The sequence below is a fragment of the Nannospalax galili genome, unplaced genomic scaffold (assembly GCF_000622305.1).
Source record: "Nannospalax galili isolate Female #2095 unplaced genomic scaffold, S.galili_v1.0 scaffold1146, whole genome shotgun sequence".
Classification (NCBI taxonomy): Eukaryota; Metazoa; Chordata; class Mammalia; order Rodentia; family Spalacidae; genus Nannospalax; species Nannospalax galili.
Genome location: NW_008355380.1, coordinates 1,114,467 through 1,138,777, shown reverse-complemented (window position 1 = coordinate 1,138,777; position 24,311 = coordinate 1,114,467). Strand labels below are relative to the sequence as shown.

Here is a 24,311-nt window from a genome sequence, read left to right as displayed (position 1 = left end):
AAGTAATTTAATTAAAAAATTTTACTCTTTTCATTCATTGTTATTGTTTTTACTATCAGCATTATTGTTATTATTTTGGGTTTTGTTGTGGAGAAGCCAGCTTGCTAAAAAGTTCTCTCTCTCTCTCTCTCTCTCTCTCTCTCTCTCTCTCTCTCTCTCTCGGGTCTATCAGGGCTGATCCCACAGCAAGTCTCTGGGTGGTCATGCTGGCTTCTCCCTGGATCCAAAAGCCCGCTTGTCTCCCTTTCGTCCAGGCCTGTGTCCGTGGGAGACTGCCTAGGGGACAGTCCCTGGAGAAGGGGTGACCTAGGTCTCAGTGTCCCCAGCTGCGACCAGCTTCATACTCAAGAATTACTTTGGGGATATCTACCATGGCCAGTGATAAGAGTAGGGTATGTATGTGTCCATGTGTTTAGGGTTTGTGTGTGTGTGTCTGTGTATGAATGTGTGTTGTGTTCAATATGTGTGTGTTCATGTATGAATGTGTGTCCATGTTGTCAGTATGTGTGTAAATGTGTGTACATGTATAACCGTGTGTATATGTGTCCATTTGGGAATGTGTCCATTTATTCAGTGTGTATGTGAATGTGCCCACGTTAGTATATTGGTGTATGCATCAGTGTGTACATATGTAACCATGTGTGAATGTGTGTCTGTGAGTGAATGTGTGTCCATTTGTGAATGTGTGAGCATGTGTGCAGTGTATGTGAATATATGCCCACATTGTGTGTGTTGATAAATGAATGCATCAGTGTATACATGTGTAACCATGTGTGAATGTGTATGTGTTCAGTGTGTATGACTGTGTGTTCATGTATGACTTCATGTTGAGTGCCCACATTTATATTTGGTTCATGTGTATCTATGTATAGTACATGTGTATTTGTGTCAGTGGGTGTGTAGATGTGTATCTGTCTGTGTCAGTGTGAGCACGTGTGTACATGTGCTTATGGACAGGTGTTCTTGAGTGCCTCGTGCTCCAGCCCTTCTTGCACTTGGCCCCGTTGCTGCATCGACCTCTGTCCTGGCCTGTGGGCTCCTGAGTCCTGCCACTTTGAACTGCCTCCACGTTTTCGATACACCAGGTGCTGGGGCTCACCCAACCTCACAAGACCCAGGTCCTGACTTACTGGCATGAAGAGGCTATGGTTGGACAAGAGTCCTTGTGTGTGAATGGGTCACAGCCTAGACCCCTCCCAAGGAAACCTTCTAGACATAGTTCAGACTATCTTTTTTAATGCCTTGAGGGACTGTGTGTGAGAATGCCCATCTGTCTGAGCTATATCTCTTAATGGACCGGTTTATCAAAGTCAACTTTGAGTAGACAGTTTAAGCTAACACGGCCTCAGGCCAGTGAAGTACCTTGCTGACTTGTGTTAAAAACACTCCCTTCTAGGTCATAGGCAGGATGACTGTTTAAGTTGCTCAACCTGACATGTTGTGACTCCTTACAGTGAAGTAGGGTTTCCACTGTCTGAAGCTGGTCCCAGGAAGACCAGGCTGCGGGTCCCCGAATTAGTGAAACTCTCGTGGAGCTGAAGCCTTGAGCCTCCCCCTGATGCCACCTGGGAGCATGGCTGGGACCTCCGCTCTCTGTCCCTCCTTCCTTCATCTGTCCTGTAGCCCGTGCCCTTGGCCAGCTCATCCAGCTTTGGTGGAAGCAAGCTCTGGAGGCCTTACTGTACATGTGTACAAGTTGGTATCCAGCATGGCACTGGGCCTTGTGGGCATGTAGAATGGACTCCTGACTCTTTCCCAGTGTGCCTCTGGCACCCTGTAGTCTTGACGAGGTCAGAGCTGTTGATTCCATGTGCAGCAGTTAGAGGAGATGTCTGCAGGCCTTGGGAGAGGCCTCTGCCCTCCTGGCGACTGCCCACACCTGGAAAGCAAGATGCCTGGAAAGTCCTCACACACTAGACTTCAGTGTAGCCTCGATTTTCTGAGGACGACTCTGGTGGCTGCCTAGAGCTTTGCTTCCCCCACCCCACCACCAGGCTCAGCCATCCCAGTGTCATAGCTTCCTGGCCAGCTGTCTCCCTCTGCAGTGGCTTAGAATTGTGGCCCCTTCTGTGGCCTGTGGTTCACTAGTCTGTTCAAACCAGTTTGCACCAAGGTGTGGGCAGTAAGGGGTTACCAGTGGTCAAGCTGAGTCTGTACACAGGTGATAGAGCCTCTGGAGAGGTCTAGTGGGCAGAAGGTACAGGAGGGTGTGCTTAGAAGGTTCTAGAAGGACTGTGGCAGGCCCCTCCAGTCCTGTTCTGCCTGCCTGCAGAGGGTTCCTGGAGCAGGGGCATGCCTGGCAGAAAGCTGGAAGGCCAGTGCTGGGCCAGGGTGGAAGTCTTTCAGCAGAAGCCCTGTAGGTGGTCCTGACACACCTTGCCCTGCAACCCTCCTCTACATGCTGCACAGCACTGCAGAGGGCGGCCTCTCCAGCTCCACAGCACCCTGCTACACATACGCTATAGCCAGACTGCCTCCTCAGCTCACATCCTCCCCACATGCTGCAGAGAGCGCCCCTTCCTCCCTCAAGCCAGCCAGCACGGTTCACCATAGGCGGCTTTCCTGACGTGTTACGTCTCCCCCATCCCCCACACTTGCGCCCCCTCTGTGAGCCAAGGGTCAGAGTGCGTCGTCATGGCTCACAAGTCCTGGTTAGTTCTAAGCACGATGACACAAAATTTCCTCAGTTTAAAACCTAGGAATTATTTCTTTTTCCACTTAATGTTCTTGAATCACAGTTGACCGTGGGAAGTAAAAGCCAAACTTCAGGGCCGGGCGTGGTGGCGCATGCCTTTAATCCCAGCACTTGGGAAGCAGAGGCAGGCGGACTGGTCTACATAGTGAGTTCTAGGACAGCTGGGGCTGCAGGGAGACCCTGTCTCAAAAAAGACTGAAAAAAAAAAAAAAAAAGCCAAACTTCAGCCAAGGTGTCCGCCAGCTCTGAAAACGGGAACACATGGCCATGGCCATGACACCCGAGGATTTCAAAAAGAACTACAGGAAAAGCAAGATTAACCCCAGAAAAAGCAATCCACAGAGCAGGGACTCTAGAAACACTGACGCCTCAGGCAGCTAGAAATGCACCAGCAGGAAGTGACAGTTGGAGGCGAACCAGGGGACAGCAGGGGATCATAGGTACCTTACCTGGAAGCCAGTGAGGAGTGGACCCAGATGCAGGCCCAGCACCTCCAGCACAGGCCCCAGCAGGTGCCTTGCAGCACCACAAGTAAGAATCTGACTTGAGAGGAACCATGGCCACTCAACATTGACACAAGAACAAGCATGATGTCCCAATAGATGCAGGAGAGACAGCTGATGATGCTCTCACCCCCAGAGATGTCTCCTGACAGCCCACAGCAGGCTTCTGGGGACAGGGGTGTCGTCAGTAGCTATAAGATGGCACATGGCATCCTTGCCCTGATCAATGGACCCCCATGCTGCAGTAGATTAGAACCTGAGTATGCCTTGTCCGCAGGCCACACGTGACTACTCTTGAGCCTTTAAAATGTGGGAGTGTGGCTCGACCACTCTGACACACACACTGATCTCTACGGCTGTGAGAAAGTCTCCCATTCAATGCAGCATTTGGCCCCACCCCACCCAGCGGCCTCTATGTCTTCCAAACACAGAGCTGCAGGCAGCAACCTGGTCCTGTGGCCTCCTGCTGCCCCATTTCTTGGTTAGCGAGCCACACCTCTGCACGACTCTGGCCTTACTCCACTCCAGCCTCCTCACCGCCTCACTGCTTCATGGGTACTGTTTGAGGTTACGAATTTGACCTCTGTCCACATCAGCAACTTTGGTGGGGGGAGGGGGGTTGCCCATGTGTGTGTGCGTGCATGTAGAGGCCAGAGGTGAACCTCAGATCTCAGGTACCATTCACCTTGTATTTTGAGACAAGGTCTCTCACTGGCCTGGAACTCACCGAGTAGGCTAGGCTGGCTGGCCAACAAGCCCCAGGGATCTGCCTGTCTCCACCTTCCCGGTGCTGGAAATACAGCTTTTTTATGTGTATTCTGGAGGTTCAACTCCGATCCTTAGCCTTGCCCAACAACCACTTTATGAACTGAGCTATCTCCCCAGCCCCATGTGAATAATTTCAAGGCAAGATGGAAGGACTGAATGATGTGATGAGCAAGGCTTGGGAGCCTGGGATTAAGCCTTGGGATACTGGCCTCCGGCCTTGGGTGTCTGGGCTCTGGCTTTGGGTGCTGGGCTCTGTCCTAGATGTGCTTGTCAGTGTCAGAGCAGAGCTGGATGTGCAGAGCAAGCTTTGCTTTATAGCCCAAGATATTTCACAAGCGTCTAGACAGGAGAAGTGGGGGTCCATGGTGCTGACTGTGAGTTGGCCAGCTGTGGCTTGGCTCTGCAGGACTGCACGGGCCAAGCAGCTCCAGCATGTCCTCGGGCAAGGATGCTTCCAAAATGACACCTTCTCTTTTCCCAGGTGGCCTTCATGACACTGACACTGTTTCCCATCCGGCTCCTGTTTGCTGCCTTCATGATGCTGCTGGCCTGGCCCTTTGCACTCGTGGCCTCCCTGGGACCTCCTGAAAAGGAGCCAGAGCAGCCCCTAGCCTTGTGGAGGAAGTAAGTGGTTCCTGGGTGTGTGTGCGCGTGCGTGAGTGTGTGTACAGCCTGGCTCATTGTCAGTGTTACTGTTTGTCCAGTGTGCACCTGCCTCTCTCCCTCTGGGGCTTCAAGGTCCAAAGGGCCACAGCAGACTACTTCTGATGGCCGTGCCCCATGCTTCTGTGTCCACATTATTTGTACAATTAGTAAGAGACTGCAATTTCTTATGGCCATGATTCCCCAGAGCTTTACATGGCTGAGGTTAAATGTCATTCTGAGTAAGAAAGAATATGTGTTTGCCTGTGTGTACATGTGTATCCGAAAGTGTGTGTACACATGTTGGAGTGTGTGTATGCTGAAGTATATGCATCTATAAATGTACATGGATGAGAATATACATGTGTATACAGACAAAAGCATGGATGTATGTATAGATGGTGTATATGTTAGAGTTGTGTGTACATGTGTGCATAAATGAGTATGTATGTGTATAGGTATGAGTTTGCCTGTTGGAGTATATTTGTAGATGACAGTATCCATGTGTGCACATGCTGGAGTGTTTGTGAATGTGTGTGCAGATGAGAGGACATGTGTGTATTTTTGGAGTGTGCATTTTGGTGAGCATATATATGTATGTATACACAGACAGTGTAGTTGTGTATATGGGTTGGAGTATGGGTGTATCTGTCTGTGTAGATAACTGTATGTGTGTTGAGAGTGTTGTGTGCCTCATGCACATGTGTACTGGGCCTGCATGTACTGTACTGTGCTACATGAAGCCCTGACCTAGCCCTGGACATTTCCATTTAGTACTTATGGAAACTCAGTGGATTTGTGGCCCTGGGATCCCATGGGTGCTTCTGATTCCTGAAAGGAAACACAGTAATAAAGTCCCTTAGAGTAGCGAGGGATTAGGAAAAAGCAAGGTCTAAAATAACAGGCTGAGCTACAGCAGCACATTCTCTTGGGGATACATATCACATGCACAGCAAAGCTGTCATGAACAGATTGATGTTAAAGGAATTTTTGCCGAATGAAGTTTTAGTCATTCAGACATTCCTAAAATAAAAGTCTCAAGCTTTCTGTGAATGACACAGTTTCTCAAAAGATGCTTATTTTAAGTTGCTTTCAAACCACAAAGTGTCGTAAAAAACTACTACTGCCTTTTGTAGTACTCGACCCCCTGGACTGGCTTCTCCACCCTCCAAACGAGTCCAGTGGTGGGTGGCCGGGTCGTATGGCTGTCACAGCCCTCTAGCTGCTAGCACTCAGTGGACGAGGCAGCTCAGCAAGAGCTTATTCCTGAGTGCTCCTGTGCTCTGTCCCATGTTTGAAGGATCTGTCCCCGTGGTGGCTCCAGGTGCCCGTGTTCAAGCTTGAACTTGAGCTTCATATTCTTTTCCGCACTCTCCCGGAAGCTGGTACCTCCTTCTACCACATCTCAGCTTGGGGTGGCCCCAGAGGAGCAGGCATCCAACACGTGCCCCAGGGTCTGCATCCTGTCACCACACACACACACACACACACACACACACACACTCTCTCTCTCTCTCTCTCCCTCTCTCTCTCTGCCCCAGGGATGACCTGCTCCCAGTTGAGCAGCCAAGGCCCATATGGATGGGCTTCACCCTCCCTGCCTTCAAGGCTCCCCTCTGCGGTCAAGGCCACTCTCCCCAGGGCCAATTCTGTGGTCTCCATTCTCTTAAAAACTTGGACAAATTGGGGTCTTGCTCCTGCTCCACACCAACAGTGCTTAGGGACTGTGGGGTTTGGGCTGCTTGGCCTGCAGCCACGCTGGACGCAGCTCTCCACTCCAGGACACGCTGTCCCCTGACCTCTGGTCAGGTGGCCCCACCCCACTCTGCCCCACTCAGTCTTGATCACTTTCCCTCTTCCTCACCTCCAGCACCCACGTGCCCTGTGGATTCTGCTGCTGACCTGAGCTATTCTAGCTGTAATGACTGCTGGCAAACCATCAGCTCTCAGCCTTCGCCTCTGTCCCAGCTGTTCCCCCCAGCTTGACCCAGGACCTCACAGTCTGTGGTTGACCTGACTCAGTGGAGATCCGGAACAGCACCCAGGTTCCCCCACCTATTCTAGCCTTGGCCTCCTGTCTCCATCAGTGGAGACTTCTTAGTGGCCAGCCTTGGGCTCACCTTCACTTTTCTTCTCACCCCTTGGCCCCTCTCTCGGACCATGCCTGGGTCTGACCCTCACCCCATCCCTTCTCGCTCTGCTCACCGCTGCTGCTCCATAAACAACTTCAGCTGCTCCTACCTGTGTCAGGTCCGGCCACAGAGGCCCTGAACAGGTACAAGCCCAGCACAGCTCTCCTTATCCCCAGCCTTGCACATCAACCTGCTCTGTTACCCAGGATGAAACTGCGACATCTGTGAACCTTCCTGACTCGCCAACCCTCCTCCCATTTACCGCCCCTTCCCTCTGATGTGGCCAGAGGGGCTCCCTACCATTTCTCCAGTGCTCGGGGCTTTTGCAGGGCTGTGACCTCTCTGGAAGGTTCTCCCCAGGCACCAGCAGAGCTTGTCACACAACTGCTTTTCCCTCCTGGCCCAGCTTTCCTCATTGTTTCTCTTCTATCTTTCTTAATCTGTTCACAGCTGCCATCTCCTGGGAACTTGCTCCAGTTACATTAATTCTTCTGTCCCTAGAAGGTTGGGCTCTGTCCTCAGAGCCGGGAGCAGAGCTGGCAGAGCAGAGGTTCAGACGTGGGGTGTGAGCGGGACTCTTTCATTCCGCTCCATCTCATCTGGTAGCATGTGCACACGTTTAAGTGCCTGTCCTCATTAGGGTGCATGTGGTACATGTCTGCCTCATCACTATGCGCGTGTGGCTGATCAAGTTGAAAGGGGTAGGCAGTGATAGAAGGAACTCCTCCACCACCACCACCAGCGGTGTCTCCACTTACGTTCTGGTTTTTTGTTGTTCCAAATCCCAAGGGTGCCCTTAGCACCTAGCCTGTAGTGGTGAAGCCCCCAAATGGGAGATTGAAGGGCAGAGTATCCTGCCCCCTACTCTCAGAGAGGAGTCCCTGAATCCCAGGCAAAGTGTGCCTTCTGTCATCAATAGCGCCTTCACACCCTCTGATTTAAGTTCTTAACACCACATTCTGTTTTGTATTTGGCCCATACTTCTTTGCCTGTGTCCTTTGCAGAGTTTTAACTTCCCTTTCATTCACTTGTCATAGAAAGAGTGTCAAGCCCCCAGGGTGGTCTCAGTTCTCCACCCCTGTGGTCAGGCTGCCCCATGGGTGGTGCTCGCTTCCTGGGGCATCCAGACCGCAGCATCAGCATCCACTGTCTGAAATGCCTCTCGCCTCTCTCGGGTCGATCCGAGACCTGATCTTTTTCTCCTTTCCTTGTTTATTTTGTTGAAGACTTTCTAGAGTATCAGGTTGTCTTCCCAGAAAGTGGACTGGTTAGAGGCACTCGGACTTGGTTGGCCGTTGACCATTGGTTCTCCCCTTCCTGGTTGACTGATTGATGGGTGCAGCACCTCCTTGACCCGGAAGGAGGTGTCTTGAGACTGGTTCACCTGTGTGTGGGAGCAGCCTGCTTCTCTTCAGAATCTTCTCTTCATCCTTGTGATGAACTCCTGGAGGAAGTTTCTGAGTCAGACATTGTTTATCCATCGTGTGGCTGAAACCCCAGGTCTCCCTCTGAGCAACCGTTTGTCCCACGTTCTTTCTTTGTCTTTGTGCTCCTGGAGCTTTCCTTCCTGTGTTTGACTTTCTTACAGACTTGATCTCCAGCCTTGCCCAGAGCTCCCTTCCCTCCTTGCCCCTCAGTACCAGAGGTGTGGAGGCTTTTCACCCTCGCTGAGCCAATAAGGGGAGTTTCTGCACCAGCAGCCTGGGAGTCCAGCTGTGGGTTGACCTTTGGGGACAAGTCACCTATTCCACTCAGCTCTTTCCCAGCACCTCCCCATACATGTTCCTCCCTTTCTGTCTGAGGGCAGGAGGGCATTGCTGCCAGGATAACCAGGGGTTGATGGTGTGTTCTTTGTAGCCCTCCCCCTTCCCTTTGCCCTCCCAGGACGAGCTCCTGCCCCAGTGCAGCCTCCCCGCAGTGTCGATTCCCAACCCTGCACCACCCCATTTCTTCCTCATCAGTCGCTCGTTGGCCTTCATTTGTGTGCATTGTTATTGCAAGTCCATCTAGAAGTGTCCGGAGACCCTGAAAAGTGCACAGCTGTGTGTCACACCAGCCCTGGAAATAGCACCGTGCAGTGGTCCCCGGCGTCTCGGTGTTAACTACAGCAATTGTTTATCCTCCCAGGAAGCAAAGGTCTTTCCAAGGTGACTCCTCAAGGGACTCTGTGCCCACCGGTGATTGGCCGCTGCTCGGTTCTGCTGGGGCTTCTCTCCCCGAAACTCTCAGGGAGTCGATCCCTTGGGAAGATCCAACAGCAAGGCTTTGGGCTCCTGTTTTTCTGTGCTTTTTGTCACCTGGTCAGTCCACTGCCAGTGAGACTGACTCATTCTGCAGCAGCCTCCTCTAGGGGCCACAGTGTGCCCACCCCTGGCTGTTCACGCCTCTTGTCACTGCGTCTGTATATTCAGTGGTTTCTGGTACGCAGCTCCCCATCTGGCAGCTAAGGCCCCAGGGTCACGTCCCCATACCTGTTCACGCCTCTGTGGTGGCAGGCACCTGATGCCTCATCTCTCTTCCAGGGTTGTGGACTTCCTACTCAAGGCCATCATGCGCACCATGTGGTTTGCAGGTGGCTTCCACCGTGTTGCTGTGAAGGGGCGACAGGCCCTGCCCGCCGAGGCTGCCATCCTCACGCTGGCACCACACTCCTCCTACTTCGATGCCATTCCTGTCACCATGACCATGTCCTCCATCGTGATGAAGGCGGAGAGCAGAGATATCCCAATCTGGGGAAGTGAGTGAGCCCCGGGAGCGGGTGAAACTGAGGGGGTGGGTTAAGTCCCTGAGTGGGTGAGGGCACCCCCACCCCAGGAGCAGGGAGACCCTGGGGACAGGTAAGATACCTCTCTCCTGATGAGCAGGCCCCTGCAGGCCATGTCCCTCACACAGAAGTCCCTGGCTGCTCTGTATTCATTCTGCGGTGTTGTGAGTGCTGTGGGCCTTTATTTATCAGCACCTACACACCCTCCAGTGCTATCAGGTACAGAGTTGCATGCCTGAGGTCTGTCTTGCAGGCATGCATGTCCTTTATCATACAGCGGGTTAGTGTCTGGAACTTTTAGGCAGCCTGTCCTTAAGCACCAATAACTCCCATAGACCAGAAACAGGGGTGTCCTGGGGCTGCCAACCAGATCACCAAAACTGGGTGGCTTGAAGCAACACATGATCTTTCTGTCATATTCTAGGAACCCCAAGTCCAAGGTCATAATGTGTACAAGGGGCTCCCTCCAGAGCCCCCACTGAAGATCTTATTTCTGTGGCTTATGGGGGAGGGTCATAGGGGTCCCTGGGTCTGTGGCCACATCCCTCTAGCCTCTCTCTGGTTACATGGCCTGCTCCCCCTTGTCCCGTGTATCTCCTAGCTGAGAAAGGTGCCAGTGGATAATACGAGATGAATCTCACCTTGAGATCCATAATTATGCCAGTAGAGAGCTTTTGTCTGAAAGGCCGTGTTCATAGGCTCTGGGGCTGAAATGTGCAGAGACCACAGAGCCCACAGTATTGTCACTCGGCCGTGTCTCACCCCAACCAACTCCTTCATGGCCCCAGGCATCTCAGCAGATGCTATGGAAGTTTCTAAGCATGTAGCACAGTGGTTGGGGTGGGGCTGCTGTGTGCTGTGGTGTCCTGGAGGGACGGTGGGAGGAGGCAGGTCCAACCTGACACCTGTGATAGAAGAGCCACAGCCTGACACCCACATCAGGGTGGTTAATACCTGAGTGTACAGTTAGAAGAGGGACAGGTTTGGTGAAAGGCACTATCCTGTGTCCTCCGGTCCTGTGCTTGTGCCTGGACACTGTGTGTCTCTGAGCGAAATGCTGTAGGTGTGGGTCCGTGGTTCTCATGAATGTGGCTATTCAGTGGCCTCAGCTGGACCTGCACTCCGGAGCAAAGCTGTATGTCTTCCGGAAACAGCCATGGACAGTGGCGGGTGGTGGGGGCGGTGACATCTGAGAGTCGAGGTATCCTGGTGCCAAGGCCCCTCTTCTTGGGTCTCAGAGAGACCAGGAATCTTGAGGAAGTACCTTTGGCTGGAAGGAGGTAGGCAGAGGACAGGACTTGGCTAACCCTTGATTACCCAGCCCTGGTCTTCCTGCTGCTTTGGCTGTGACTCAAGCTGCCTCTGCTGACACTTGACCAGATCATGAGGAAACCTTTGCCACTCAGAAGCACAAGAGCTTTCGGGTGTAGCTGCAAGGAGGACCTCCAGTCTTCACCTTCATCTCCCTTTGCTGGAGACAGGCACTCTCCCCATTGTGCATGGACTGACCCAGGCAGGTGGCAGCGAGGTCCCCAACCCCAGACCAGCACAGACCCCTGTGTGACTTTCCAGAGGATTCTGGCTACAGCTGAGCCCACTGTAAACATGGCCTCTACAGCCCAGGTGCTTGCCACCTGAGAGATGTGTCCACACCCTCACAGGAAGTGTGTGTCCTTACCGTGGGTGTGGGCAACACTGGGCCAGCATCTCGAACAAAGAGCTCAGAGACTGATGGACCTTGGATGAACGCCCTCCATCCTCAAAGTGCCAGCACAGAGCTGGCTCACAAGAGGCGAAGTGACTCAGTGGTTTGCTGTTTGTCCTGAGCCCTGCGTAAGAGTGTCGTGGATCTGTCAAGCGCTGGTCCCAGTTCCCAGGTCTAGAGGGGCCAGCAGGAAGGCAGAAGTTGGGACCATTCGTAGCTTTGCACCTGTGAGTGACCCCACAGTGCCACAGATCCTGTGGACAGAAATAAGCTGGCCAGCGCAAGGGCACTGGTCATAAGACAAGGCTCTGAGCAAGCAGGGGCCGCCCCCACGCCCTTCTTGAGAGGTTCCTGGAGGGAAGTTGGAATATTTGGGTCATAGCCTGTGGATCAAGCTGGTCATCAAGCCCAGCCTTCCAAATAAAGGACAATATTCTGCATGCTGGGAGGTTGGGTTGAAGTCCAAAATTTTTCTGAAAGCCAAGTGAGGCCATGTTAATTGGCAGTTTTGTAGTTCACCTTGATAACCCTAAAAGGTGTCACAAGCCCTAAATGTAAGAGCATGTGGCTCCTGGCAAGACACTAGGAGGCTTTTGGGTTTTACAGAGACGGTAGCACTGTACGCCGAGGCCCTTCCTGTGGCCTGTGCGTTACTCCATCGTGTTATGGACTCCACAGCCCTAAGAATAATGACGAGTTTATCAGGAGTGTCCCTAGCCAGACATGATGTGTGCCTGTAGGCCCTGTACGCCAGAAGCTGAGGCAGGGGGATCACTGGAGTCCAAGCTAGGACAACAGAAAGACCCATCTCTAGAGCAAGGGCGAGGTATTGATTAGATTGCAAGTGTAGCTCATTCCGTCTCATTCCCTACAGTGGTTGTTACGTTCTCTACTGTGATAAACAGCACGACCAATACAACTTCTAGCCGGAAGAGCTCATCTGGTTTACGGCTCCGGGGAGATGAGCCTGTCATGGTGGGGAAGCATGGCAGCAGGTGGCCAGAACACAAAGCTGAGCCCTAACATCTTCAGCCATGTGCAGGAGACAGAGAGAGCAGCCTGGAAATGGGGCAAGGTGCAGAGCCTGCCCTCAGTGACGTGCTTCCTCCCACAAGGCTGCCAGCCCTCCTAAACCTCCATAAACAGTGCTCCCAGCTGGGGCCAAGTGTTCACATGCTTGGAGCCTATGGGGGACATTTCTCATTCACCACACCTACCCAGCTGCCTTTGACTGTAACATGCCAGAGTAGATGCTGTCCTGGGCAGGCAGCTGATGAGGGCCCTCACCGGGCGAGAGCCCAGGGTAAGAATCTAGAACATGCTCTGGTTCCTGGCTCAGAGCAGGCTCACCTGGGCATCAACCTGTCCCAACTTCTGGCTTCTGTTTTGGACCCTTTGACAACGCCCCACACTGCTGAGGAGATGAATGTTAAATATCTAAAGTGCTTTCATCTTTAGGTCTATTACTGCCAAGAGAGTGACCGACCCAGTGGCTTTCTGTCTCCAGATTTCTATGAGCCAGCCTTGTTTTCATACCCATCCACTCAGACTGGTCAAGTGAAGTTTGGAGCTGAGATGCCACAAGACGGCCCTGTTGGCCATACAGGGTGGGCAGGATCAGGTTGCCCAGAGGGCGCAGCCTGCTGGCAAGGATCTGTGGTCTTTCACTTCCTGCTTTGAGGAGCAGTTCATCCCTCAGGGTCTGGGTCATTTCTCCAATGGAAGGGGTTTCACACAGGGACCTGCAAAGACACAGCCCAGCTGTTGCCCAGATGGTCATTGCTGCCCTTGTCCTGCTCATGGGGCCCTCCATCTCCCTGTGTTTGCCCTCAGACCCACGTAAGGACTAGCAGGTGTCTTTCACTGTATCAGTTTTCTTATCATTGACATCATAGACAGAAAAAGAAAACTTCTGAACTCTAAGCTCAGCCCATGAACACAACAACACACCAAGAGGATGCTGGTGCCTCTGGGAAGACAGAAAGCACGACGCGAGGCCGGGACCATGATGCTGCCCTCACGCCGTCCTGGCGGCTCCCCGCTCCTCTGGAAGACAAAGCACGTCACGAGGCCGGGACCCCACGAGGCCGGGACCGTGGCGCTGCCCTCACACCATCCTGGCGGCTCCCCACTCCTCCTCCTTTTGCTCTTGTTATTTTCTGGCAGCATCAGGAAGTTGACAGAAGAGGACGGAATGGCTGCTAGAATGACAAAACAGCAAAAGGGTTCAAGACACGGGGCAGACGCGACACTGACCCACGTGCAAGGGTGACCTGCAAGATCAAAGGGATTTTCGATTTAATTTTTCCTTGTTCAGTAAACTTTCTCCGTGCCCTTTGGAAAATCTTTCAAGGAAGAGTTATGGGGTGTTCTTTACAAGTACCAAAATCACTAAGAAAAGAAGTTGCAGCTAAACTGGGCCTGGGAGATTGGCCATAGGCACAGTAGGTCAAGCTATAACTGCCCTGGCACCTACTCATCATCTCCCCGCAGATCCACCCGAGGGCAGTTTATGTTAAAGTCTCTTCAACACTTCTGAGTCTTCTATTTACATGCGTTGGCTAGAGGACAGTGGTTTTCTGGTCCCCAGTGTTTTGGTCAGTTGAGCCTCATCAGACACAACAGAGTGCCCTTAACTCAGACCCAACATGGAGGGCCTGGTATGGTGGTTACCCTGGGCTGCACATGGTCTCTGGGACTCTTAAAACACAGCAACAAGAGTTTGTTCTCACTACTCTGAAAGCCACAAGCCCAAGAGGGGGTGTTGATGGCAGGGGCTTTTCCAAAACCTGGTGGTGGCTGGCGTCGTTGGTACTCTGTGGCTTGTGGGCATATCACTCCACCACAGCCTTCCTTTCCTGTGTCTTTCTCGCCCCTGCCTCTGTCCTAAAAGGACATCAGTCATTGAATTAAAACCACCCCAGTTAGGGGTGACAGCAGCTGACCTTGACTATCTGCAGACACCCTATTTCCAGGTAAGGTCATATTCCCAGGTACCAGGCATTAGGGCTTCATTCCTGTCTTTGAAGGATGCAGGTCCATCCACAGCAGGGGCCTGGGGACTAAGACCCATGTCCAGGAATACTTGAACCTCCTTATTCTGATAATAGGGCAGGCCATCTACATTTGGTCAGTCAAGCTTCCATTCTCTGCCCAAAGTTCTGGTTCATGGTCCTGTGGACTCATTGCTGATCACAAGCACATGACTTGTGGGACATCCCACTGTCTGTGGAGTTCACTGGAAGGTTCCTCAGCCTTGGGCATCAGCACAGCTCAGAGGTTGTTTCTAGGGTATACAGGCCACTGGGCCTCTTAGAGGTCCCTGGCCAGTCCTGCTCTTAGAATCTGTGCACACAGATAATCTGTCTTGACTCTTACAGCTCTGATAAGGTACATCCGGCCAGTGTTTGTGTCACGGTCTGACCAGGACTCTCGCAGGAAGACAGTGGAGGAGATCAAGCGAAGGGCTCAGTCGGATGGAAAGTGGCCTCAGGTAATGTTGTCCTGCTTGCACCTTGAAGGGCTCATTCCAAAAGATGTATGCTTGAGAATTGAAAGAAGAAACCAGTCTTACTAGTCTCCAGTGCCGGAGTCCTCCCGTGGTCTCTGAGGAGTGTACGCATCCGAGAGCGTGTGCTGTTTGGTGTCTTTGGTTTCTGTGTCTGAACTTGAAGTGAGAACAAGTAACAAACCAGAATCTCCCAAGTGTCCACTTCCCGTCGTCATTTTTAATGTTTTATCCTTATGTGTGTGAGTGTAGTGCCTGCATGTATGTAAGTGCACCCATGTCGTGCAGTGCCCACAGAGGTCAGAAGAGGGCATCAGATCCCCTGGAACTGGAGTTAGGGACAGTTGTTAGCTGCCATATGGGTGCTGGGAGCCAAACCCAGGTCCTGTGCAAGAACAGCCAGTACTCTTAACCATCTCTCCAGCCCTGTGTCATTTCTGAACCTAAGTGCTCCCTCAGATGGTGCCCTCCTGGGTTTAGTCTTCTTTGCTGGTTGACTGTGAGCCTAAGGCACGCAGCATTTCCAGACCCTGGACTGAGCCTTCCACCCTGAGGGTTGGCTCCTGTGGCCACATCCACAAGGCCTGCCTCTGCCCTGGGCCCATGTGAGCTGAGATGCCTTGTGTTTCACCCATGCGTGTGTTTCCTTTCTAATTGAGTCAGCATGTAGAAGCTGGAGGTTTTGTAGAACACCCTGACTCTGGTTGCTCAGGAAACATTGCGGGTCTGGCACAAAGGCACCTGTACCCATGAGGAGCTTCCGTGGGAACGCTGGCTTCTAGAGTGAACCAGTTGCCACCCCACACATGCAGGTCACTCCCTCCGCCTCTCAGGCATGCCCAGTGAGCCCACTCAGCCTCCTCAGGGGATCACCTTCCCTTGAGGGCCCAGGTTTGGAAGTTGTATGAGCTGTGCTTTCCACCATGGAGAGTTTAGCTTGATACCTGTCACTGTGGCCAATGAGTCAGCCACTGAAATGCCCGTGGGGACAGGATTTCTTTTTTCCTCTGGGCTGGCTGGAGGCGGGGGTGTTTCTTACTGAGAACCTTGGTCTTTTCCAGTCACTGCTTGCTTTGGAGTGATCAGGCATTTTATTATTTCACTTTAACTGGCCGCACGGCACCCTGAGGCAGTCACTAGGGCTCTCCCCGTTTCCAGGAGCCACAGTCTTATATCAATAATAGAGAAAACACATCTGGTAGGTGGGTTCACACAGACTCCGGATTTAATCACAGTAGTTTAATGCTGACTTTTTCCATTTTAAGATAATGATTTTTCCAGAAGGAACGTGCACAAACAGGACCTGCCTCATTACCTTCAAACCTGGTATGTAGCTCTCTGAGTTTTACTTTCTTCAAGAAGAGGAAGAGATGAGTGATATTTAAAGTAATGTCATATGTTGGTACTAGAAATCTCTGGTGTTTTCTTGTATGCTGGGTTCTTAGAAACATTCCTAGAAGTCCCAGGAAAGTCTCAGTGGTTGAGTTGGAAACTATGGTGTTTGTGGGAGGATGGGGGAAATTAGAAAGGTAGTTGCTGTCACAAGGTGGGGACGTTTGCCTGCACTTTGAGGTCCTGACTGACCAGACCCTGATGTGCTGAGGCTTCTGTGTCTTTGAGGATGCCTGGAGGTGCTCTGGCAGCTCCCACTGCCTGTAGCAGTTAAGCAGCCTGCAGCTTGCTCCTTGGATTCAGAGCCCCAGGTGAATGGAAATGAGCAGTGTCGTGAGCTTGAACACCACCTCATGGTGCTGCCAGAGCCCAGCATTGGGGCCAAGGCCCTGGCTTCAGCAGCAGTGTTGTGCTATACAAAGTTCACTCCTAGCTGGGCGTGGTAGCACACGCCTTTAATCCCCACACTTGGGAGGTAGAAGCCAGCCTGGTCTCCATAGTAAGTTCTAGGCAAATCATGGTTATGGGGGAGACCCTGTCTCAAAAAGACCAAAAAAAAAAAAAAAAAAAAAAGACCAGGTCTGCACATCCTCGGAGGCTCATTAGCAGGTTTATTCTTGATCCTGACTTAACTCTCGGTGCTTTTAGCAGGTAAGTGGGCCTCATAAACTGTGTTTGCACAGGTGTGCATACCAGCTCCAACAGACTAGTAGAGCTGTCAGCGTCTCGATCAAGCTGCGTCATAGTGCCCCCTTTGGGGTTTTCCGGCTCCATGGCCCTTCCAGCCTCTTCAGTGCCTCTCAGGTGCACATGGCTCCCTCCCGGCACAGAGAGTAAGAGCTCCTTCATGAGGAGGGGAACAGAAGGGGAAGCTTCCTGTTTCTCTAGTGTGTCCTGAGTCGCTCTTTTTCCGTGACCCAAGGCAGCATGCACTGATCAGGACAGGCTTGGCTGCAGGCAGCTCCATTGCCCACCCCACCTGGACCCCTCACTCTGGGCATGGCCCTCAAAGGCCTCTAATCATTTGGCTGGAAACCTCAGTAGCTGGTCTCAGTCACATTCCCAAGGACACAGGCAGAGAACGAATAACCTGTGAAGGAGTTTGGTGTCTCAAGAGCAGTGACCTGCCTGTGGTTGCTGGCCACCCCCTCTTCCATGGTGGTGGGGTCACCCTTTCTGAGAAGAACTAAGGAGTGGCTTCTAGTCACGCACCACAGAGACAGCTGGGTTTCCTGTTCGAGGCTGAAGGAAATTAGACTCAAAGAGAGCATGTGAGAATTTTCCGCAGGGACAGCATCATGGGTGAAGGGGAGGGAGGTTGTATGCCAGGGCTGCCCACCAGGACTACTGTGGTACCCAGTGAGGACCCCAGGCACCTGCTGTTTTCAGCACCACCATTGCCAAGCTGGCCACCATACGTCATAACACATGGACCCTCCATGTGGTCTGAATTCCCGTGTGGAGTCTGAGAAAAGCCACCATCTCCTGTGGATATGACACTGGCTGTGCCAGCCCAGCACCTCTTTCTTTCTGTATCTTGCCTTTTTCTGGCTATACATGTTGGGATACGTACACTCAGTTTGAAATAGAGGCCTTTTAAACTCATTGCTGAGTTTTAACAATGTCTCTGTGACACGGGTCAGGATGATTATGGCAACGAACACTGCAGTTTTGCCAGCTGGTCATGGTGGCACTTGGGACCCATGTCAGCCCCCTGGGATGAAGACTGTATTCATCAGCATGCCAAGGAGGCCAGGGCTCCGCAGCCAGGTGTTGATGCTGGAGCGTGCACCCCGATCTGTACTGACCTTGCCTGTGTCCCACCGTCCTTCATAGGACCGTCTTGGATCCGCATACACAGAAATGATAACCACCTGTGTTTCTACCCTGACAAATCCAGGGATGAGGGGGAAGGCCAGACATATGGGGGCTGCAGATGAACCTTGTGCCTGAGGCAGGATCTGAACAGCTTGGGTCATCAGCTCCAGAATGTCCTGCTGTGTGACGTAGGTCACTATGGAAGAAGCAACCTTAGGAACAGAAGCTCCTGTTGGCCCAAAGTGCAGATTCTGCTAGAGTTACGCAGAAGCCTTAGCTAGGCCCATACCCAAGGCTGTGAGCTGATGGGTAAGGGGCCTCTGAGGCAAGCAGACTTCCCTCTAGGATCCTTCCCCACCCAGAATGGGCATGGACCCCACTGGGGAGCACCAGTTTCCAGGGGATGCTGCAGCAACCAGAAGAGCACAGGGTCTCTTGGCTAGCAGTGATGGCCTCCTTAGACATCCATCCTTCAGCATCTGGATGCTCCTGACACCCAGGTTTTCAGGAGTGGGAAGGCCTTCAAACAATTTAAATAGAAACAGGACTTTATAAACCAGCTTTGTTAACTCACCAGGAAATGATGCACAGCTAGCGTAGACAGAAGAGGGGACTAGAGTGCAGCCTTGAGGCCCCTTGGCTGACACTTCTCTCCAGTGCTCAGGTAGAGGATTGTCATACGTGCGGATAGGCGAGAACTGGGAAGTCCCACCCCGGGTGAGACTAAGTGTGCCTTGTCCTCCATGCTGACTCGCCCCAGGGCTAGATCACGGGCAGTGAGTGGAGACCAAGGAAGATGTGACAAAGAGCCTGATGGCCCTGGCACCTGGAGGTGCAGACGCACTGGAGACCTTTTCTTCCCGTGGGGGCTTCTAGTTTGCACATGACTTTAGAAAGTACACCTCAGCTGGAAACACTTCTGTGCCTGTGTTCGTGTTAGTGCTGAGACATCAGCGATTCCTCTGTCCACGGGTGTTACAGGGATACAGGAGATAGTCTGAGTACCCAGAGTGCCTTGGCTGACTTGGAAGGCCTGTGCGGAAAAGCTTAGTTCGCCAAAGTTAGGAAGAGTGCCGTCCGCCAGGCCTGCCTCCCCGTACTTCCTGTGGCCGGCCTCCCCGTACTTCCTGTGGCCGGCCTCCCCGTACTTCCTGTGGCCAGCGGTGAGACTCTGTACTTCACTTGGCAGGTGCGTTCATCCCTGGAGTTCCTGTCCAGCCCGTGGTGCTTCGATACCCAAACAAATTGGTAAGTTGTGTCCTCTTAGGATCTGTGTTGAGGGGTGTTCAGTAGGAATGAGAGGTGGGTGGTATTTTGATGCACCGGGCTGCCCTGTCTGTCCTTTGTCCATGACACAGTAGTGGACACAGCAGTTAGCAGAATCGTACTTCCTAATTCAGATAGGGCAGGGCAGGCTCACATGGAGTCCTGAGTATAAGCCAGCTCTGGTGCATTTCTGACATTTCTAGAATAGTCCTGCATTGGTGCACAAAGTTCCAAAATCCATAAGCCCTAAAGCAGTGGCCCTCCCTCTCGTGTGACTGGTCCCTGCACTTTGGTGAGACCCTACATATCAGCTCTTGGCAGCTCTCAAAGCTGGGGTCACACGCCAGGCAATGTTAAAATTGAGGGCTACTTCCGTTCTAGCAGATGAGGATGAGTCCTGACAGTAACGTTGGAGGTCACGTGCATTGTTGTGCTTCCTCTGTTCCCCGTAGCAGTCTCGTTGACTTGTTTTAAAGAAACAAAATAAGACAAGGCAGTTGGGCCCAGAGCTCCTGGGGTAACCCTGGAGGACCCCAGCTTGGGAGAAGGAGGAGTCAGGATAAGGCCTCAAGAGCACTGGGCCTTCCCTTGCAGGCGTCTGTGATGTTCCCAGGGGACCAGGGGTAGCCAGCCTGTTCCCCAGGTGCCAGCTTCAGAGTCCCTTCTGCTGTGACTCTGGGAGCAGGTGTTATCACCCCTGATGACTTCCATACACAGAAATGGAGGCTGTGAAAGTGAGCTCCAGGGCCAAGCTGGCTCAGGGATGGGCATGTGTGTCATTTCTTGGTGGAGTAAGCCTCCGGTGGGAATGACAAGTGGGGGTGCTTACCACGGTCAACTTTCCCCAGCAGCAGTCAATGCTGATGGCAGCAGAGCGAGCACAGTTTATGGAAGGAAACCATTCAGCTCCAACCTTGGGTGGGGGGGGGCGGGCAAGCAATGTAAGCAGCTTGTGGGCACAGAGTCCAGCCCGCCCATGTGAGCGCCCAGTCTGCCGGTCCATCTGGACCTGAAGTCACCTGTCACGAGACTAAGGCCAGTGCTTGGGCAGTGGAAGCCTTCTGGACCAGCAGTTACTGAAACATCAGTCCTGGTCGCCATGAATGTAACGACTTTGCCTTGTATTGCTGAACCTCGGAAGTCTGTTTTTCCTGGCAGTTTCCTGAGGAAGGCCTTGCCTCTCTGCCGAGAGTCCGCATACCCAAGAATAGAGTGGCCTCCTCCCATGTGTGGGAATGGCATTTCCGTTTCTGAGCAGATTCAGCAGCCTGGTGAGGTGGTGCCCCTCACTGGACCCCTGGACATTTGGTTATCAGAGAAGCAGGATGTTCACCTGTACTCATGTTCCCTCGATCTGTGTATGCTTCCTCAGTTAGCCCCAACTGCCAGAGCTCTGAACACAGACCTTGCCTAGGGAGGGAGGCCAGGGTGGAAGGGGCAGGCCAGGGCTGACAGAGGAAAGAAGCCATAGGAAATGGCCAGTGTCAGGGTAGGAAACGGCATATCTGTTGTCTGGCACCCATGCAGGTGTTGGTGTGGCTGCTGAGGATAGAGGCAGCTTCTGAAACCCTGGGCTCACGAAGGGAGGGGCAGCCAGGTCACCAAGGTGCTGAGGTTTATTTTGCCCAGAGCTGACCAGGGCGGAGCGCATTTGTTGTGGTTGGACATTTGAGGTACAGGGTAGTGCATCATGGGAACAAGGCTACAAGGGGATCACATGACCAGCTGTGGGCAGACCTTGCCTGAGCCTCCTATGAGCATCTTGGAGCAGGTGATACAGAAGGCTTGGGTATTATAGATGGTGGTCACCAGGGCACCTTGGAACAGAGGTGGGAACAGCATGCATGAGGGACTTGGGGAACATGGGGATGGGCAGCCTCAGAGGTGTGAGGAAGGAGATGGACATTTGAGAGATTGGGGCCTTTCAGGAGCCTGGGACCCCGCCCCCATAACTGTGGCAGAAAGAGAAGCTCTGCACCTCTGGGCTGGCTGAGGGTGGCCCTCACATGCCCGACTCCACTCACGATCTGTCTCCTTTCTTTCACCCAGGATACCATCACGTGGACGTGGCAAGGACCCGGAGCGTAAGTTGGACACTCTGTCACCTTGTCTGTCCTCTGATTCTGTGGATTCACAGGGCACTGCTGACTCCGGTGCCCTCGTTACTTTTGAAAATGTGAAAGCTACTGTTGGCAGCAGTTAGGGTCAGCCCGTTGTGAAAGCTAAGTGTACCCATGTGGCCATGTAACACTCCTGGACTCTGAGGACATAGGTTCCTCCACACCAGCACCCAGGGGAAGGTAACTGAGCCTTTCCCTTACCCACCTGGGTCTGTCAGCTCAGTACTTACCACTGTTCACATAGTGGCAACTGGTGTTTGGGGATGGGGCCTGCTGTACAGGCATGGGGCTCAGGTGATCCTGGGTAGGGGAAAGTCCTCTAGAGTTGGCACCCCTGTCTTCCTGGGACAGACACTGAGGATCAGGTGTGCTCTGATTACTAGCTTCAATGGAATGTGTGCATCTACAGTGGAAAAGCTCAGGGTGTCAGGCCATCAGGGCCTCCACTATCCTGGAGCTGACATTTACATGTAGGTGGGGACAAGTCAGTCATGGGGGTTTCAAGGTGTTTGGAGCACAGGACTGTGGAGGGGCCACCTCGGTGATGTCAGGCTACCACTTCTGAGGCAGGAGGCTGGGCTGGAAGGAGTGCTTGGATGGGGGTCCTGTGTCCTGGTCTTGGGACTGGCATGCTGGGGCACAGACAGGTTGGTGCAGAGCTAAGGGTTGACTTACCACCAGGGTGAGGGGAGAGAGTGTGGTCCCAAGGATGGGGACTCCAGGTGCCTTTGTACTTTAACTCCTGCAAAGCAAGTAGTGGCCTTGTCACTGAAGATCAGGGACCCTGGGAGTCAGGCTACGGGGCAGTGTGACTGGGAGCCTGGAAGTCTGCCCTGCTGGAGGTGACTGGAGAGTTAGAGGGTTGGAGGGTTGGAAAACCAGGCTTTCCTGTAGTCAAGTCTCCCCAAGCTGGAGGGCAAAGGATGGCTCTCTAGACAACCAAAGACAGAAGCAAGTATTTAATCAGAAAAGTGAAGACCTCTAGTTAATAAAAATCACCTTTTTCCTCTCTCATTTTGACATTTGGGACTTTGGAAAGCTCCACCTCCCTCCCCAGTTCACTGCCTGGTAGTGCCCCTTAGAGGCCCTGGTCAGAATTGGGAGTCACTCAAGTACAAGAGTTAGGAAACTTATTTTTTAACCAATGTTGTAAAATGATTCAATGTTGTTTTTAAGGTTGAAAATCCTGTGGCTCACTCTGTGCCAGTTTCAGAACCAAGTGGAAATCGAGGTGTGTGGATACAATGTCATTCAGTGTGGAGTGGGGGACTGGCTAGGTGCTTGGTCTGTTGTCTTTATACAGACACGTGGTTTCTCTGGGGTCTGCACTGATGCCATGTGTAAACAATATTAAACTGAGAACTGTGTTGATACAGTGTCACACAGTGTCACACTGAAGTCATCAGGGATACAGGGTTATGCAGCTATACGAGTCTTCTGTCAGTAGTGTCCTATGATGTTAACACTGGGATCTGTACATGCACAGTTCTAAGATAGGATTAAGCCAAGAGCTGTGTGGAGAATTAATAGTCTTATAGTCTGATCTGTATTGATAGATTTTGAGTAAGTTTTCCTTTGTCTATGGCCTAGAGGGGCTTCCTGGCTACTTTTCCTCAGTGACTTTATGACTCTTAGATGGTTTTAATTCATTTGGACAGGATTTTTTAAAGTTAACAAGGAAGCTAAACTATCATTCTTTTATATACCTAAAAGTGTATAAAATTGGCACATAAACTGTTTTGCCTTTATTTATATCTAAAATAATCTGCTGAATTTGAACTGCTAAATTCATTCTGTCATCATCCTGTTTAGCACTGGTCAGAGAGTGTGACCTGCCTCCCAACTCTCGGTCCGTGGAGTACTGGGCTTAATCTCTTGGTTAAACATCATATATGTGCAGTTTATAGAACTAGCTGAGTGAATGGGGGGCCTGGGCCTGAAATCACAGATGCATGATGTGCTCCGTTGTGTTATGAAACAGTAAACTCATTTCCCATAAATACTGCAGAACCATACAGAGTGGACAGGTGGGTGTGGCTTTCAGCCAGGCTATTCACTTCTGCAGAAGATGAGCCACTGTGATGTCTGCAGAGCTGAGCAGGGCTGTGGCCCAGCCCAGCGTGTCAACCCTGCTGCTCTGAATACTTGTGTGGCCCCTCTGTTGACTGCCAGCAGATAGCAGGGTCAGGTCTGGGAAGGAGCATGGAACTCATGCTGCCTGGGCTCCCGCCCGGTTTTAAACAGGCCTATTACAGACCTGGTTTCTCATGTTAAGAGAAGAAAGACTGAGAATGCCTTTGCGTCCCCACTCACATGGCCATGCATAGTGCTAGTGATAATGTGAGGGACCGTTTCAGGAATTTTCTAATGTAGCCATGAGTGAAAGCTTAGACTCAGACGGTGGGAATTGGTAGGCTTTTAGGAAGAAGATCCTTATTTAAAGAAAAGCAAGGGATGTGTTTGGCCTTTCATGCACCACATGTGCCACTGAGTCATTTAAAATACTTTGTCTAGCCGGGCATGGTAGCGCATGCCTTTAATCCCAGCACTCAGGAGGCAGAGGCAGGCAGATCTCTGTGCGTTCAAGGCCAGCCTGGTCTACGTAGTGAGTTCCAGGACAGCTGTGGCTACAGGGAGACCCTGTCTCAAAAAGACCAAAAAATAAATAAATAGATAAATAAATAAATAAATAAATAAATAAATACTTTGTCTCTCCACCTGGATGTTTTTGTAGGGTGGTTGATCATAAAGATGTAGCTGTCACAGAGCTGCCAGGAGGGTTTCAAGCAGAAGGGAAGCTCTGTGCTTCCTCAACACAAAACTGACCTTGAGGGATGGAAATAGGCATGCAGTTAGGAGCTGGACCCTGTGGCCTGGAGCAGAGGGGACTCCTGGTTAGCATTGCTGGGTTGTGAAGTTTGCAGATGTGTGTGTATGTATGCGCATATTGGGGTAGGGGCAGATGGATGTATGCAGTACATACACGGTTGTGTGGGTG

The 24,311-nt window shown here is 52.1% G+C and overlaps 1 protein-coding gene across 1 annotated transcript in view; it reads left to right on the top strand.

Annotated features, from left to right (window-relative positions):
* The window catches only part of Lpcat1 (lysophosphatidylcholine acyltransferase 1), a 50,590-nt gene that overhangs the window by 14,209 nt on the left and 12,070 nt on the right, over positions 1-24,311 (top strand). The window contains exons 2-8 of the mRNA XM_008852514.2: positions 4,448-4,590; positions 9,263-9,477; positions 14,590-14,702; positions 15,983-16,043; positions 19,117-19,175; positions 21,243-21,277; positions 22,490-22,544. Of these exons, the coding sequence (XP_008850736.1) occupies positions 4,457-4,590; positions 9,263-9,477; positions 14,590-14,702; positions 15,983-16,043; positions 19,117-19,175; positions 21,243-21,277; positions 22,490-22,544 (672 nt within the window). The 5' untranslated portion in view covers positions 4,448-4,456. The remainder of the gene's footprint in view (positions 1-4,447; positions 4,591-9,262; positions 9,478-14,589; positions 14,703-15,982; positions 16,044-19,116; positions 19,176-21,242; positions 21,278-22,489; positions 22,545-24,311) is intronic.